Source organism: Chelon labrosus (genome assembly GCF_963514085.1).
Source record: "Chelon labrosus genome assembly, chromosome: 2".
NCBI lineage: Eukaryota > Metazoa > Chordata > Actinopteri > Mugiliformes > Mugilidae > Chelon > Chelon labrosus.
This window is the reverse complement of record NC_140338.1, coordinates 4713686-4732477: the sequence shown is the minus strand read 5'-3', so window position 1 is coordinate 4732477 and position 18792 is coordinate 4713686. Positions and strand designations below refer to the sequence as shown.

At 44.8% G+C, this 18792-nt stretch overlaps 1 protein-coding gene across 3 annotated transcripts; it reads right to left on the bottom strand.

Annotated features, from left to right (window-relative positions):
• Window positions 1-844: 844 nt before the first annotated feature.
• LOC311507059 (palmitoyltransferase ZDHHC5-A-like) lies at window positions 845-18792 on the bottom strand. Of its 3 annotated transcripts, XM_084571264.1 has the most exons (13): window positions 18009-18792; window positions 15192-15828; window positions 14261-14430; window positions 12030-12151; window positions 11100-11257; window positions 10803-10975; window positions 9988-10090; window positions 9781-9872; window positions 8816-8942; window positions 8611-8719; window positions 8334-8443; window positions 4908-6040; window positions 845-2391 (listed from the first exon to the last, which is right to left on the bottom strand). In XM_084571264.1, the coding sequence occupies exons 3-13, from the start codon at window positions 14422-14424 to the stop codon at window positions 2124-2126; spliced, it is 2559 nt and encodes an 852-aa protein (XP_084427390.1). In that variant the 5' UTR covers window positions 14425-14430; window positions 15192-15828; window positions 18009-18792; the 3' UTR covers window positions 845-2123. The 3 variants fall into 3 exon arrangements, with proteins under 3 accessions (XP_084427390.1, XP_084427388.1, XP_084427389.1); XM_084571262.1 differs by having other exon boundaries at window positions 846-2391; window positions 14261-15828; window positions 18009-18791; XM_084571263.1 differs by having other exon boundaries at window positions 846-2391; window positions 14261-15828; window positions 18409-18791.

Sequence of the window (18792 nt, the reverse complement as noted above, 5' to 3'; positions counted from 1 at the left end):
TGAAAACTTGTTCTTGGTTCTGAGCTTCACCGTGTCCAGCTTACCTGCGATCTTCAATCTCAGGTACGTGGTGCCCTTGTGTTGAGCTTGTTCCTGGGTCTTGGTCTCCGGTCTGGGGCGGTGGGGATGACCACCGGGGACATTGCCGACAGACTGACAAACCCGGTGACGGTCAACCAAGTGGACACCAGCAGTGATGGCAACACCAGGAAGAACGAATGGGAGAAGATGCGAGGAACACCACCGGGCTGAAAGAGGAACTAGAACTAGTGGTCTCCGTGGCGACTGGTCACTCAAACTTAACACCAATAAGCGTTGAAACAAACATGAAGTCATGTTGTCCAGATAGAACCCTTTTTATTCTCATGACTTGAGTGTTGTATATTACAGCGGTCCTTGTGAATTTGTGGCTTTATTTTGGTCACTGAGTCGTCGTTTTTCTTATTATTTAAATTACAACTTTATCCAGGAATGACTTTCAACTTTTTCTCAAAAAAAAAGAAAAGAAAAGAAAAATCAAGTAACCTCGTAATTGTTTTCTTTTAAAAAAGGTCCTTCTTCTTTTTTCTTTTTTTAACAGTGGCCCCAATACTTCACTCAACATTGATCCTGACCTCTAGTCTGTGACGTTAACTCTTTGTGCTCGGTTATACGACGCAGTTTGACTTCAAGGCCGTGTTATAAATAAGCTCCTGCCGTTTTACCGGAAAATATGACATTTACAAAGTTGCTAATTGTCTTAATTAATTAATTAATTAATTGTCGGAGCTCAACTGAAACCAGAAGGGCTCGACTTTAATCTTCATCCTTACGCTGAAACCGACACAACAGTAAACCAGTAAACACTGCCCCTCCCCCGCCCCTCCCCTTTTTGTGTCAATATTAAAAACTCTTCATTTGTCAATAGCAATATTTCCATATAAATGTATATAAAACAATGTCTAATTAAATAGGTGAAATAAAAAATAAAGGAAAACTGACAACACTTTTGAGTTTTCAAGGCATTTTGCTCAAGGAGTGGATCTCTGGTCTTCAGGAGCACGTTAACGATGAAAAAAGGCCAACGCACGGTTTCCACGTTCACGTCAGATTCTTGTCCCGCAGCCCGACACACGGAGGCCCCTAGGGGCCGGGGCTGCAGAAACGCATGCTGTCCGGTTTAACACCACTTGATCTTTGTTTTTTTTCGTTTTCTTTTTTTCGTTTTTTACAAAAATGAAATTCACATTTAAAATCACACTATCCTGTACAAAACATGGAATCATATTCACATCTAGGAGTAAATCAACGAGTCAGAGCACGGGGGGAAATCAACGTATTTCTCCTCAGATTTTTTTGTTTTGTTTTGTTTTTCCTTCCGTTCAACAAAATATTTAAGTCCCGCAGCGACATTGATCAGCGAGTTCGTGGGCGGCCTTTGGGTTTGTTTGTCCGGGCCACTGGCAGATTGTCATCAGATCCTACTAACCGGTTAAACTGACCTCCAGTCGGACCGCGTCGTCCATCCCTGTGCATCTGGAAGGCTGCGAATAAAGACGTCGACCTGGAGGGACGGGACAGGAGGTTATTCGGGGACGCCACTCGTCGGTAGAATCCGTTCAGAGGATGACGTAGAAGTTGTGTTTCACCGACACCTGACTTGATTTTAGTTCCTTGTCGTCTACAGGAAGCCCTTAACTTTGAATGGATTCCACAGACAACCACGGGGTGTCACGCTCTACACATGCTCATGTACACCTACAGTCCTACGACCCTGTTCCAGACGTTGCTGGTGCTGGTCCCGGTGGGGATCCAGCCCCCGACACCCTGGCAGTGGTAACGCCTTCCCGTTGCTACACTAACGTCATGCAACACCCAGACCCGATCGTGCAAACACCTCGAACTATCTACGGAGCTAAAAACCCACCCAAAATAAGATCCACAAAATTAATCAGTGCCATTAAGTCCTGGCTCGTGTCAGTCCAGGTCGTGTTACCAGCGGTTACTGAGGCGGATGTGTAGCAGCAGGAGTCAAACAACCACAGTTCTCCAGGTCTGCAGGAGACCGGGGTGTTGTTCTAAAGTCCTTCAAAGGCAGAAGAAGGAGACGACAGCAGCTCCGCTTCGAGCCTGACCGGAGCGACTCAGACGGAGATCTCGTAGGTGGTGCCCCCGACGCCCGTCACCTTCTTCACCCCGCCACCCTGAGGCTTGTGGGCTGGACTCTGAGTCAGTGCTGTGCTGGGAGAGGACGACGCCGCCGCCGCCGCCGCCGCTCCGGGCCGGGCAGACACTGGGTGCGCTGGGTGGAAGGGAGAGGGAGGGGCCGAGGAGGAGGAGGAGGAGCGTGAGGGAGAGAAGGGCTGGCCGCCGTTGGTCCGACCCGGAGGCGTCATCTGGATCGGCTCATCCCTGATTTCGGGGGAAAACGCAAAGAAGTGAAAGTGAAAGTCAGGGACGGGGAGTCGCCGCTTCAAAAACACAAGAAATATGAGTCACAACAATGATTCAGGCTGGACAAAGAAGAGAAAACACCCCAAGACTCAAAGGGGTGAATCATGCTAACTGTTAATGCTGCGTAGGCAGGGCTGGGTTTGAGAAAACTGATTTTCTGATTCAATCCTTGGATCGATTTCCTGCTTTCCTTATTTTTAGTCCAATTAGTCGACGTGTGAGGGCACCGTCAGGACTGAGAGCTGATTGTGGAAATACGTCAAACCTCTGCAGCCAATGACGACATCAGTCAAATTGTTCGGAAACTGAAAAGTCTCCAAATGTCTCAGGAAATCAGCAGCGACACCCAGCCCTGTCTGTGAGAGCTGGACTCTAATTTGACCTCGAAATGAACTTGTGATCCTGGAGGTGCATGTCACAGATATGTAATATTGGCTCACTTTGTTTTTTTAAGTGTGATATTTGTGTTTCTTTGGTTCTTTGTGCAAATCACCAACAGCAGATGAAATTAACAGTCACCAACACATCTAACAGCTCGTGCTGTGGTTTTGTTTTGCCGTCACACCACCCCAGTCTACTCATGTGGTCATCAAGGTCTCAGTGGGGGGAGCAATAGACACCCCCCCCTGCCTGGTAGAAGACCATGAGTAGCATGGAGTTGTGGTGTAACTGCAAATAACAGTGAGCACGATGGAAAAACAACAACAGGGATGTGGAACAGAAAATGAAACAGTCTAAAGCTCTATTTGTACGGGATCTATGTTACCAGGGGACTCAGATAAAACGCCTCCACATCACCCTCTTGAATTTACACCCATAGTGACGTCTAGGTTTTCATTCATAATTGTATAAAAGGTAGGCAGCTACTGCAGGTCATTTGTGTTCATAGTTTTTAATGATACACATTTACAAACGCAGCAGATACCCACAGGATTAACGTCACAGATGACAGCTACTGGGATTAAAAATGACTAGAGGTCCCCAGATGATGTCTGACCCGTGCAAATAGAGGCTTCACAAGCCAGAATACCAGACAGTGTTGGATCTGGGACTGTTGTTTATCCACAGGAACACAGGAACCATGTTTGAAAGCATCCTGGCAGAATTAAAAGATCAACATACGTTTGATTATATGTTAAAAATGTTGGTGGTATCATTTCACATCTTGGATTAATTTAGGGCTGCATCAGTCTCATGTTATTTCAGTGAATTAATCTATTGAAAGCTATCAGTTATTATTTTTAGATAAATGAATCCATCAATTAGTCGATCAACCATTCCAATTAATCTTTCAGCTTTTTTTTTTTTGCAGTAGTCAGTAAGCCTTTGGTTAACCAATAAGTAATAAACAGCACTTTCCCTAATAAATCTTTATTCAATCATAATTGTGACATGATATCTAGAAATGAAGATAACGCCATTAATACTTTTAATCGCAGAAGTTGCAATTCATTCCATGTAACGAGGAAAGATGTTGTATTATTCTGTAGAGGGTCACATTCATACTCCCGTCACACCTACAGCCCATTCAGGGTCACTGACTAACTTCACATCTATGTCTATGTGAGAGGAAATACAGCCGACACAGGGAGAACATGGAAACTCCTCAAAGAACGACCCCAGACAACCACGGTGATGCTAACCACTGCTAAAGGCTGCTAGCACCCACGTAAAGAAATCTACCTGGTTTAGTTTTAGACGTCCATATGTGCAGAAACAAACTGCTGGGAAGCAGCGCTGACATGTTAGCCATTAGCATCAGCCTGGGAGTCTCTGTTGAGTTCTTTTTTTTTTTTTAAAACGACGATGATGATGATGACACGACGACTCCCAGGCTCTGACTAAAGACTAAACTCACTGGAATAGTCCAGATATTCATTTTTCTACCTTTGAGAATTTGCCAGTCTTTATCTACTGGTGCTATTATTGTCCTCTGCAGGATAAAAATGAATTTCATCACTTCTGATGTCTGGGTTCAGGGTTTTCTTTGTAAACGTTGTGTTGTGACGTTGCAGCCGTACTTACTTCATCAATTTTATTACTTCTATCAGTGTTTTTTCTGTATTTCTGCTGAGCACAAACTAATTTCTGCATCAGAGCTGTTCCAGTTATGGTTTCTGTGTTCCTCTGCATGGACATGAACCGACGTACTGACCCAACGAAACACGACAACAATGCAGACAACGAGAACAGACAGACGGACGGACGGACGGACCACGACATCGAACAGGGACAGACGTCTCGGATGGATGAAGACAAGCAAAGGTTAATAGAAGGAGGAACTCACAGGAAATCTGGAAGGAGGAAAAGGAGGAGGAGAGAAGGGAAGAGGAGGAGGAGGAGGAGGAGGAGGAGGAGGAGGAGGAGGAGGAGCGGTCAATCAGGAAGTCAGGATTTCAGGCGGGCAGGTGTTTTTTTTTTTTATTTCAGTTTTAGCAGCAATCGTCCTGACAGAAGGTGAAACTCATACTCACTTCGGCGCATGTATTCCTCCTCCCATCCCTCCACTTCCTCCTCCTCCTCCTCCTCCTCCTCCTCCTACCCCCGCTGCGTTTGCTCCGGCTGACGCCGAAGCCTTGCGGACCAGACGGTATTGCATTTCTGCGGCAGCAGCGCTGGAGTACGAGAGCGACTTCCCCAGAGGCGGAGGGTGCGGGGAGCGGGGAGGGTGGGTCGTGGAGGTGGTGCCCAGAGGCGTGTCGGTGGAGCGGGTGCGGTAGGGGTAGGCGTGGTGGGGCAGCGCGTGGGGGGCCGCGAAGCACGGAGGCCGGGAGGTCGTGGAGGAGGAGGAGTGGTGGTGGTGGTGGGAGTGGTGGTGGTGGTGGTGGGAGTGGTGGTGGTGGTGTGGCGGAGCGGGGGCTGAGGAGGGGGCTCCGGAGGTATGATTGGCCGACGGGTGGGACTCGCCCAGCATGCGCTCTCTCTCTAAGGGAGGCGGTGGGGAAGAGGACGTGGAGGAAGAGGAGCGATGGAGGAAGGGGTGGTGGTGGTGGTGGTGGTGATGGTGGGAGGAGGAGGAGGAGGACGAGCGGTGGTGGGGAGACTGGGAGGACTGGGAGTGCGTCTCAGCATCTCTCTGTTGCGAGGACATGAAGGGGGAGTTGTAGCCCCCAGCAGCCGGCGTACAGGGTCTCCCAGTGTACGCTTCAGGGGCTGCTGTACCCGCCACCACGCCTTTGTCAAAATCATCGCCGCCCGCCAGCAGGTTGTCATACGACAGGCTCCCGTTGCGGGCGGGGTGGTGAGGCGGCGTCTGATTGGCTAAGCTCTTGAAACTCGCCGAGGTGGTGGTCGCCTCGGAGACGTGGGTGGCGCCCGCCGAGGTGTGCGTGGAGCTGGAAGATCGCGACGCGATTCCCGACAGGACGGTCGGGTCGGAGAAGGAGGGGTACGAGCGCCCGCCGAGAGAGTAGCCGGGGATGCCTCCTCCGCTCCCTCCCGCCTCTCTCCCCCCCTCCCTCCTCTCTCCACCTCCTTCCCCGCCCACTCTGTCAGAGGAGGCGTCCCGGCGGTCCAGGCTGGGCTGCGAGCGGAAGCCGGGCTGCTGGCTAGCTTGGAGGAGGGAGGAGGAGTCCCTGGCACTGCCAACGCTCTCGCCTTGACTTAACTGGAGGAGGTGAAAGGAGGAAGAGAAACGGGAGAGAGGGTGAAGAAGAGAGGGAGCGGAGGGAGGTAAGAGAGACAGAAAAAGACGAACAAATAGGAGCTTTAGACCCCGTTCAGACCTCACATTAAAATCCGACCTGGGCGTTCTGACTAAAAGTGCTATAAGTACCTGGTGTTAATTAAAATGTGTCCCCACATGCGTCTCTTGAGATCTGATCTCAGTTTGTCTGTCTGTAAACAAGCAGCGCCATCATGTGGTCTGTAGAATATTGTACCAGCTGCTGTCTCTAATGGATCTTTACCTACCGCTGGATCAGAACCATGAACAGCTGGTTGTTGACTTGGGGACATGATCCAGATTTTGGAACAAGCTGTAAATGTTTAGTTCTTCCTTATTTCTGACGTTAGAAATTTTAGAGACAAAGCTCAGATTAGAACTGAACCCTGGAAGCTTCCACATCCACCAGAATCTTCTAAAAGTCTCTCAACACTAATGAACAGACGTCACTGATTCATGTGATCATTTCTAATAGTGGTTGAATGAATGAGTTAAACTCCTCTTCCTCAGATCAGCCCTGTTGAGTAGGTGGTCTTTAATGTGACCCAGGACTCACTGTGTGTTCACACCACCATGTGTCCCAGACCACCTCCACATGAGGACTGAGACCAGATCAGTGTTCACACCTGGTCTTTAGGATGGACACTAGCGATCAGATCACCCTGGACGGATGTTAATGCGAGGTCTAAAACATCCTGACACAACACCACAGCTGATCCAAGTAATGTTTCAGGTTGTTTTTCAGGTTTCTGTTACAGAAGAATGAAATAAATAAAAAGTCCAAAAGGTACTTCAGTTTGAACACAGTTGGAATAACACATTGTCGTGAGGGTGATGATTGAAATATTAATACGGACACGTTTATAGCAGAAAGAAGAATTAATATGAAGATGGGAAATTGAAAAGAAATAAACGAAAGAAATGTTAAGAAAGAGTGAAAATCAGGTTTTCAGTGCCGGAGGAAATAGACAAGACATGAGCACAAATACTTAGTAGAACTAGCTTAAATATAGCAATCCAGAATTAGTCAGGTACGATGAATGATGATTTAATAAAAAATAGCTTTATTCAGGTTCATATTGAAATCCAAAACCAAAACAAATGAATAAAAGAAACCTTTTTATTCTGTAGTCTTAGACGACAAAGGAAAAGTTAATAGTAGACTGAATTCTGTTTCTGCTAATTTAAAAAAAAAAAAAAAAAAACTATCTACCTACATCAGGGTTAACCGAATATTTTCCATCATTGACCGTTTTTTTTTTTTTTTTTTTTAAATGTGATGGAAAAATCTGAAGGCCATCCGTCATTTTGACAGACTGCAATTCACACCCCTGACCACTTGGTGGCGAGTGACCTTATTAATTGGCTCTTGTCTCTCATCGCAGTTTGCGTTCCAAACATCGCAGAACTTTTGTCGGAGCACGATTTCCTGGTATAACGATTACACTGATGCACACGTCAGAGTTCGGCAGCCGAAACTTTTTTTTTGTTTTTTTTGTTACCATTTAAAGTCAATACTGTTCTGGAAAAAAGTATGAACTTTAATGAAAATTAAACGCTACTGAATATGTCTTTATTATCATTTTAAAAAAATTAAAAAAAAAATTAAAGTGACGGGTAAAAATAGATTATGATGGGATTTTCATGACCCTGTCAGTCAAAATGACGACAATGAAAAAGTCTAGCGCAACCTCTGACTTACATAAACTTCTGGTTTTATATGAATCACATACAGACTGGTTTCTCCTTTAGTTCTCCTTCTGTTTTTGTTTTTCACCTCACTGATGAATGAATAAAATGAGCCAATATTACATATCAGTGAGGTGCAGAAACAGGTGCACCTCTAGGATTACATGTTCATTTCAAGGCAATAAAGGGAATCATTTTTTGTATTTTGACAGCACTGACAAATCATAAAGATTTCTCAACCCAGTATTTCACTCATGTCCAGATCAAACAGAAAGAGACAGAGAAACATAAAAAAAGGGAAAAAAAGGAGACGATAAGACAAGAAGGGGGAAAAAAAGAAATGAAATGCTTTCAGAACAATCACTTACTGATACTGATCAACAGAAAGCCACTGAGAAATCAAACCAAGATGGCAGACCGGAAATTAAAAGGAAAAAAAAAAACACAAAAATGGAGACGCATTAGACTGAAATCAAAGTGATCAAAGAAGCAGGGACAATGAAAATGTATCGGCCGACTCTTGTGTACGTGTTCACGTGTGCGTTACCTGGTTGGCGTAAGCGTGCGTGAGCGCCGTGTGGTTCTTGCCGGGGCTGTAAGTCGGCCTGTACTTGTACATGGTGGGAGTGGGCGGGGCTTTGTTCAGCAGGCTGCACTCTGTCGGAGGGCGGAAATAAAATCCACCATTAACAAAAATAGTAGTAATGTAGTTTAGGTGCCATTATGGATGAACAGGCGAGGGTGCAGACTGCTTATGGGCCCATTTAAAGTCGGTGTGCAGGTTGTAAAAGCCAGATCTGTGGCAGACATTAGACAAGAGTTACCCTCTGCGTTTCCTCTGGTGATTCCAGGATAACGGAGCTCTGGTTTAGGAGGCGGCGGCGCCTCAGTGTCACATGACTGGCTCTCGATCATCTCCAGACTGGACTTGGACTGAAAAGATGAAAGCAGACGTAAGAATAAGAGACGAACAGTCAAAGGGTTAAATGAAAACAAATGGTAACACAGCTGAGTTTATGCTGCTCTCACCCTGTGCAGGTCTCCCTGGATGCCGTTGTCCAGGATCTTTGCAGCCAGTTGGGCCTCAGTCAGCTGGGGCCTCAGAAAAGGAGGCTGCACGCACACACTCTGCACACACTTCTTCCTGCCCAGATACCTGCACAGAACGACCACACACTAAATAAATGCGTGCTTATGTCTCGCTGCAGTCTCATGAGCGTGGTTTTGTGAGACGACGAGATTAGTCGACGTGTGGGGGAGATCTAGACCAGGAGCTCCAGCTCTCAGAGCACCGTGAGGACTGAAAGCTGATTGGATTTAAAAAAAACATGAGGACACAGGAGAGCTGGACAAAAGCAAAAACACAAGAAACTAGAGCGAAACAGTCTTACCCTAGCCTTCATAAAGGCTTTTCCTGTACTGTTTAGGCTAACATAGCAGCTAACATTGACTTCTTTAGGCTAACATAACAGCTAACATTATCTTCTTTAGGCTAACATAACAGCTAACATTGACTTTTTTAGGCTAACATAGCAGCTAACATTAACTTCTTTAGGCTAACATAGCAGCTAACATTAACGTCTTTAGGCTAACATAACAGCTAACATTAACGTCTTTAGGCTAACATAGCAGCTAACATTAACTTCTTTAGGCTAACATAACAGCTAACATTAACGTCTTTAGGCTAACATAACAGCTAACATTAACGTCTTTAGGCTAACATAGCAGCTAACATTAACTTCTTTAGGCTAACATAGCAGCTAACATTAACTTCTTTAGGCTAACATAGAAGCTAACGTTACTCGTCTCCCTTGTATTTTCAGACAATGGACCAGATTCAGTCCAATAAATCTTTCTGTCAAAGTTAATGTTGATCATTTTGAAGAGCTGAGGCTATGGAAACTATTTCATTGGGTTATGGACTGAGACATGTGTTTGTTGATAGAAGGACAAACAGAAGTAGTATAACAGGAGAAGAGTTATTAAAAATTAACCTTGGTGCCTGCGAACTGCAGAGGACATGAGAGACATTCTTCCAGCAGCCGTTGGTGAATGGGTTAACGCCTCCTCTGAACTTCCCTGTTACCTGGGGAAAACAAAATACAGAGATCAAGAGGAGACAGTTGTTAAACATGTCACCGCTACTTCTATAATTATCACATAAAAAAACCCTGGGACTAATCTCTGGTATCATTTCTCACCTGTTCATTGGTTGTCCTGCCTCTGGCCACAAGTACTATGTGGAAGCCAGTGAGGCCAGCAACAGGGATGAAGAACAGTCCTGCAACACACATTACAGCCAGGCTGGGAGCACAGGGGGTCAAGGAATATCTTTATTTATTTGTTATTACCGTGTTCAACAAATAGCTCGAGGCCCATTAAGATGACATGGACGGACTCAATGGTGGATTGGACCTCTTCAGCGTGTATATATGACACAATCTAACTTGTTTAGACTGACCGCAGCAAACATTATTCTGTTTATGCTAATTACTTGGCCACAATGATCTTGTTTAGCCTCGATAAATGCTTCCATTAGCTTGTTCGGACAAATTAGGTGGTTAACATCATCTCATTTCGGCTAATTAAATCCTAACATTAGCTTGTTTAGGCTAATTAAGTGCTCAACATTATCTTGTTTGGTCTACTTAAATGCTAATATTAGCTTGATCAGGCTAACATAGCAACTAATATTATGTTCAATAAAGTTAATATTCAATCAGTAACAACATAAATGAAAATTTTAATGTAACCTTTTCAAAATTAACAAAGATTTCACTGCAAAAAACTGGAAAGCTCATGACAGCAGACATTTTGGAAATGGCTGCCAAAAGCTACTGACTGCAGAGTATGGATAAATCCACCAGGGGGCAGATGACAAGTATCAAATCATACACAACAGGTTTTTAAGGTAAGTATTGATGGATCAGATACAGATAAATAAAAAGTGGACTAATATTTATGATCTCAGTGCATCTTGGGCACAATCAGACGGAGACGAAATATTAAAAGATACGTGACAATGGTGTGCAGGCGGTCGATGTTCTGGCGGTGGTAGAGGATAAACAGCAGGCCGAAGCCAAACACGGCCATGATGTGAGCCGTCAGAGACACGAGGAAGAGGAAGAAGTAGCGGTAGTTTCTCCTGCCGATGCAGTTGTTCACCCACGGACAGTGGTGGTCAAAGTCCTACGTGAGGGTGAAGGTGAAGACACGGTTGGTAAGAGCAGAGGTGTGACAGGTGTTCCACATAAAGCGCATTCATAAAACAGATAATTATTCGTAAACGGTCCGTGTGTGAGCGTGGGCCGACCTCCACACAGTTGTCGCAGACGGAGCAGTGGGAGCACCGCGGGGGCCGGTAGAAGCGGCAGGTCGAACACCACTTCATCCTGACCTGGATCCCCCTGATCTCCACCGTCTTGTAGAGGGGAGCACGGAAGTCGTCTTCCTTGTCCTCATCCTCCTCAGCTGCACAGACACACACACATAATCCTCAAAGTTCTGCATGTGTGACACGAGTGCATGTTTTATTGTTCCATCAACCGGCCAAGTTTACTTTTCTGTCCAGACTCGTATGAAGTGAAGACTTTAAGGGCATTAATAAAGTGGTTTTAATTAATTAAACTGAGGCCGCGGTGGAATTAACCTTTGACATTTTGGATGAAAGATCACTAGACAGTTTTATCTTTCCATTTGTGTGAAACGCTGTCATAATTAACCCCTATTCACACAGGACTAGCTTCACCTGGGGACCTAATAACTGTCTAATAACTGCGGCGGGTCGTCTTTGATCTTAATCCCGTGAGAATCGGCCATGTCTGTAATTTGGAAAGTAAAAATCACGCTGCAGTAAGGTCCGAGACTCACAGAGCAGTTGTCAATGGCAACTGTCAATCATCATTATGTCATGTCCTGGTTTTATAGCGTCAAATAACTAAACTAAACCGAACCTTTTCTAAAAAAATCTTGGAGTCTTGGACACAATCAGCAATAGAATCTATTTGTCTAATCACTAGCGACACCGAGACATTGAACGCCACGTTCTTATCAAGTGTCCAAGTGAAAAGCCGAAGAAATTAGCCCCAGAAAACAGGTCACCTCCAGCCACTGCTGCTGCGATGTCGCAAAAAGGCAACAGATCTTTGTACGTGAAAAAAAGAAAGATATCTACACAAAGGCAAAAGAGACATTTACCATCGATATGAACAGACAATATCAACGTAAACATCGGTACACTGACCTCTCGGGAAGATGCCGGGGTCCATGAACGTGGCCATGCAGAAGTTAGCCAGAACAAACAGGAAGATGACTCCATTGTAGATGGGCACAGCTACTGAGAAACGCTCTGAAAGCCACGGACACCTGAAACATGAACAGCGCTGTCAAGATCCTGCTGCAAAACAAACATATTAAAACCGTTTATAATGAAGGTAGGGATGTCACGAGTGATATTGGGGCTGATCCAGGCATTTTTAAAATGATTGGTATCAGCCGGGCATGATCTTTTGTAGTTATTTATTTTAGGTCTGCCAAAAAGTGAAATCATGCCCCCGTTGCGTCAAAACTTATTCCTCTTCCAACGAAGAGGAACGCTGCCAAAAAAACAAAGTAGAAGAAGAGGAACCAAAATAATGCGACTGATTCCAGAGAGGGTTAGGGAGTTTATGGCGCTGGATGTATTTATTCAAAACCTTAAAACTAGCCAACCTTTTAAGTGTTTATTTACATTTTCTAACCCTTATTACATCAGCAAATCATTTTTTTCACAATTTAAACAGTTCAATAGTGGAATTAAACCCTAAAGGCAGAGATATATTTTATTCTAGCTCATGTTCTTTGGCTTATTTTCATTACTTTTACTTCTTTCCATTACTGATTATTTATACTAAATTAACCTACTTTTAAATGTTGATTAATAGTTAAGTGTTTTATATTTTATAGTTGTCATCCTTATTACATCAGTAAACTTCTTTTTTACACAATATTAACAGCTGAATTAACCGAAATGCACAAACTGAAACATGCTAAGCAGCTGTGCCTAAACACTGTTCAACCGTTCAATGTTATTCTCCAAACCCATTATTTTCAGTGTTCGCCTCAGAAACAAGCTAAGCGGCTACGCTTGCCCTCAAACTCCCTGCTATTACAGATAGCATGTGTCTAAGCCAATTTACATTCAATAAATGAGCATAGTAAGCTTTTTCATTGGTCGGATATTAATTAGTTGAGACAATCTGGAGGAACGAGACAGTAACCACAGGTAAAGCAAGAAGATGGAAGAAGGGCGAGTAACTGGGTGATGGGTTTTTGTCAGGGTGACAGATGTTGGCCTATTTTCACCTCGCTAATCTGAAGCACCACGCTGATCACACCAACACACACACACACACACACACAGATTAGATTTTCTCACATTTCGACCACGTTTGTGTTTCACATGCTTTGTAAACACTTCGCTTGTCACAATCTCACACTCTTGTCAGTTACGCATGAGCCAACTCCAGAGTGAGATGTCGGCAGATCAGCGGCCATTTAATACCACTGACTTTAGCTTTCTGTCCAATACACTTACGGTCGCTGCTTACATCTGAAAATGTCGTTCGTATCAAAATAGGTAGCGCTAGGTTTAAGAAATGTGTTGTTTACATTTTTATCCTGGCCTAAAACGTCTTCTAGATTAGACAACATAAAAACAACCTGAAATAGAACCAGGCCGACTCTCCATTTGGACATTTGGATAAAACCAAACTACCCAAAGTGTGCCACACTGGATTTTTACTTCTCGATAGGGAATCTGGCAACAATATACTACCGATTCCCACTACATGGGGCAATGTACACACAATTCAACCATTGGACATTTTATTTATCGTGAACATCAAGGCCTACTGCCATCGTGCACATTATAAAATCCATAAAAATACTGATATTTCCTTCATATAGCTGCTGTGCATGAATGCAACTCATCAGGGAAATCAGTCACCAAAGAAAGTTACACATAGTTGTACAGCTGACTTTCTGTACAAGATGACTGTATTGTGATTATTATGTATGAAATTGAGGCATATGGCTCAGATCCAGTCAGGCAAGTCACCATGTGGTGCATAGTTGATGGAGAAACTCGTAGATATTCTCAAAAGGAGCATGAAAGGTAATATAAAAGAAAGAAAGAGCAGCTTCTCTAGTTCCCAATGACACCTAGCATGGCAGAGTGGAGCAGAGTGGATTGTGTACATTGATCCATTTCATTTTAACTGTCCCACACGTTTATGGGGCTCTTATTATTTCACTAAAAAAAACACTTTTCAATAAAATACACTTGGAATGTTGTTTTTATTTGGTTTAAAGCCTGATATTTTAGAGACATTAAGACAAAAAACTCCATTTACTTGCATTTAGTTACATAATCTGGTACCGGGTTCATCGTACAGAAAGGATTTAAAATAATCAGCACCATTCAAGCGCACTTACGTGAAGCAGAAGAAGAGCGTGGTGGAGCCAACGAGGAAGAAGGTGGCTGCCGACACCGGGACGTAGCGGGAAGGTCGCAGCGGTCGGCTCGGCGGGACGACGGCGTGAGGCAGCGGTGACGAGGACGGACCCCGCCCCCCGCTCTTACTACTACTACCTGGCATCACTTCCTGCGTGTAGGGATGTGTTAATGTATGCGTGTGTTCACTGACCCACTAGAGAGTGGGAGTTTGTGACAGGAAAGGGACAAAACAAAGGAAAGACGAGAAGTAAAAGACAAATGGAGGAACGGCTGCAGAGTGAATTCTTGTTTTGCCAGTTTTTAAGGAATTCTTTAAGTCTACGGAGTAAAAATGATGTAAAATTAGGGTTCAGCCGACATTAAGCGATGACTCTGATGGGGCCTTTTCTCCAACAGTACAATGAGTGTAAATCAGATGCTTGGGCAAGACATTATAATAGTGCAATTAAAAAAAACATGGCTGTTATTAGAAGTGACTCTTCTGACACAATAATTTAAGTTCTTGAGTGAGTTGGTGCCGTTATCTGATAAACACAAAAGACTATCGATATGAACTTCTCCAGGTTGAATGGTCTCCGAAATATGATTACAGTGAGGTACAAGAGTTGGCCGAGGTAGATCTGTTTGGGTGGGAATCAGATATGAAGAAATGAGAGTGAAACAAAAACCAAAAAGGAGAGGAAAGCTTAAAAGAAAAAGTGCCTGTGATAATAATCTGACTTGTTGGTTTTCTGTATCCAGCTGTAGCAGAGTGATAAAAATAAGGAAGTCCTGCAAATAAAAATGTTCCTGCTTTCAGTCCAAGACTTGTATTAGAAAGAAGAGTATGTAAGCGGGCCAATTAAGTAGCCTGGTTTTCCGGTGCCGGGGCATCCCTGAGCCCCGCCAGTGGCCCGATTCAAACCACACCTCTTTCTAACTGCACCATGGACGAGACCGGAAGACGAGAAAGTGGTCGCGAGGTACTTTCCAAAACGCTGAGGGGGAAATCCAGTGGAGCATCCATTAGTATGCATGTGCGTGAGACAGCACAGCAGGACTCGGCGTTGATAGAGATGATGATGATGATGATGGTGGTATTGTCTCATGTGGCTTCATTGTTCGGCTGCGTTAGTGGACGTCCACGCCGGTTAGTCATGCAAGCGCCGCCCTTCCCGGCTTCAGGCTGTTTTCTCTTTATCCCTCTTCTCCAGGGACTTTCCCCTCGGCTTCCTTCCCCAGCAGAGAGCACCGAAGCTCGGATAACAGCCTCCCACAACGACTCCTCGGAGGATACGGGCCTCTGTGGAGCAGCGTCCCAAAAACAACCCCCAACAAAAATGTGGAAAATATAGCGGTTTGTACGCGGGGATGGCAAGTTGGACGTCGAGGTTTTCTGGTCGGGAGAATCCTTGTATATCCTCAAAAAAATAAAAAAGACAGGATGTAAACGCTTTTCCCCTTCCAGTGTCAATCAGTGGCTTCCTTGTTTGTGATGTGGATCACGTCGTGTTTAGGAGAAATCTCAGGGAGATCTCCAGTCTGATGGCTGGTCAGGATGCTGCACCTACAGTGTTAAGAAGAAGAAGAAGAAGAAGAAGAAGAAAGGGTTGGGTTTTTAACAGTGTATGCTGAACTACTGATATATCGACATACAGTTTAATTAATGGGGCTGGGTTTAAAGAAATTAGTCTCAGTATTCATCTCCAAATCAGAAAAGTATGATGATAGAGAAGAGCTGGATAAAGGCAAAGACATATGTAAGATAAAGAAATTATGTCTCACAAAACCACATATTTCTAACGAATCAGAATCAAGATTGATTTAAATTGTAAAATAACTTTTTATTTTTTAAACCCAGCCCCACAACTAGAGGTAACATACTGTGAAAATACCACAAATCTCAGGGACCAATGACTGAGATGTCGATTAAGGAAATCAGCAGCGATTACCCAGATGATCTGATCCCATCTCACAAAATCTTTTTTTGTTCACTTTTCCTGAAATAAGTGTCATTCAATAACTGCAAATGCATCCGAATCTGTTCCAAATAAGACGTCCTGGACCAATCACACAGGTAGGGGGGAACACTTCCTCCCCACACTCGCATACTAAGAACAGGGGCCATCATTTCTTTTAATCAGGGGAAGGAGATGATAAGATGTGCAATCTTAAAAGAAATAAATTCTCACAATTCTTACAACAACAATAAGGTTGTTTTGAGGATGTTTTGCAATGTTTCATTGACGCAGATGTGCACCCTGTCATGCACATGCAGGAACATAAAACAACACTTCTACCACACTTTGCACCACACCACTGTTGTTACATCATGTCACAAAAAGCAAAGCCGTGTGTCAACTAAACAGGTCTGGGCATCTCTACGGACTTCCTGAATTAATTCCATATCAATTCATTTAGAGGTGTTTCCATTTGTATCGAACCGGGAACTGACGGGACATCCAGCCCCGACGTGCACACTGCTCACATATACACTGATCAGGCATAACATTATGACCACCTGTCCTGTGGTGTCTGGGAACAAGATGTTGTTAGTGGGGGGGGGGGGCCTTTGAGGGGAGCGGCCTCTGTGGATCATCCCACAGATACTTGATCAGTTTGGGATCTAGTGAATTTGGAGGCCAGGTCAACACCTTGTCCTGTTTTTTTTTTTTAGTTGTCCCTAAAGCGTTTTTGTGTCTGTGTCAGGCTGCATCCTGCTGGGGGTGCCTGCTTCCAACAAGGAGTGTCACTGCTACGGGGTGGGGGTGCCTGGTCCAAACGTTTCCCTGCAGAACACTGAATTGTCACAAGATGGTCGATGTTTTTTTCATTTCACCCGTTAGTGGTCATAATGTTATGCTTGATCGGTGCATATTAAACACAGGTGTGATTCTTAACATACACACGTCTATAGATCTATAAAAAATAAATCCTTCTTCATCAACGGGGGGCTGCAGAATCTCTTAAACTCCTGCTAGAAGAAAAATGCACACAGACAAAAAAATGCATCTCCTTCCATCAGGAGAAGCCTCCAGCTCTGGCAGCACGTTAATACTGGGTGTGTTTGGGCCGCTGCAGTCACGGCAACGCCGCTTAAAGCCTCCGCATGAGCAGCGGCAGCGGCGGCAGCAGCAGCGGAGCCGGAGCAAGGTGACAGTCTAACGGGCTGAGCTTTGACAGCCAGCCGGGGACCTCGCCTTTTAACACGGACACCAAACTACATTAATTAAAAATAAAAATGTCACAATTCAGCGTGGGGGCAGTGTGACATCCAAGATTTGCATGTCATCGAGAAAAAAATAAATTAAAAATAAAACAATTTTCGAATAATTTTCGTTAATTCGGCTCGTAGTGGATTCTGGTCTGGGGGATACTGAACCCGGGGGGGGGCACAGGTCGACTAAACATTAAGAGCCTGTTTTAGTTAGCTAGCTTATACTGTTAGCAATCCCGTAATGATAATATGACAGCAGGGTGGAGATAGCTCCCGTTACCGAGTCTCTCAACAGCCAATAACGGGAACTGAAATCCCACCGATCACATGCTCGTCGCTATAACGAATTAACTGAGTATTAAGAAACGAATTACACACAAGCACTGCTCCGATCCGTGCCTTGTGTGTTCTCTGGTAAAGCTCATTATTATTACAACAGGAGACTATTTTCCTTATCACAAGCTAGCCGTTAGCTACCCAGTTTTACGTTCGCTAGCCCCGGGTAGCAGCGGGTTAACGAGCCTCCTCACCTGTGACGGATTTTTCAGCGGCTCCGGGGCTTAAAACAGTGAATGTGGTGAGCCAGTCCTGCTCACATTATTCCCCCTTGGGATTATTATCAGCCGAGATAAGTCGTAACTTCCATCGCCATCCATACGAGAGTAATTCAGGGCACTGGTCTTCTCCTGGTGGCTAGCTATCCCAGCTAAACCACAGGTACGCGATTGGCTAGCTGAGCAACTAACCAGCCACCGACAGAGCCTGCTGTTACCACGGGCAGCTAGCTTAACTAACGGTTAGCCAGGCGCTAACGTGACTAACCGTTAGCCAGGCGCTAGCTTGACTAAATGTTAGCCAGGAGCTAGCTCGACTAACCGTTAGCCAGGCGCTAGCTTAACTAACCGTCAGCCAGGCGCTAGCTTGACTAACCGTTAGCTTGGAGCTGAAGCTGCTTCTGCTAGCATCTGCCGAGCGGCTCCGCGTCCTCCTCGGAAGTTAAAAATAAAAAGAAGGAAACAGCCAGTTGAACAGAATCCCAAAACAATGATGAGTTTCCCTCACGTATCCATAATAATAACGGCGGCCCAGAGATTCCCAGAGGTCGGTACATCAACACTCCGACGCCGGGGTCCAACCGCAGGATTGCCGCAGTAAAACTGATTCTGATTGGACGACGCGCGTGTCAATCAGGCGGGGACCAGAGCCCACTCACTGTCTCTGGGGCTGGACGTCATTGTGGCTTTAAATCATGATTAAAACCCACTAACGACAAATGTTTTATATTACATGCATGAGTCTGTGACATCTCTGCAC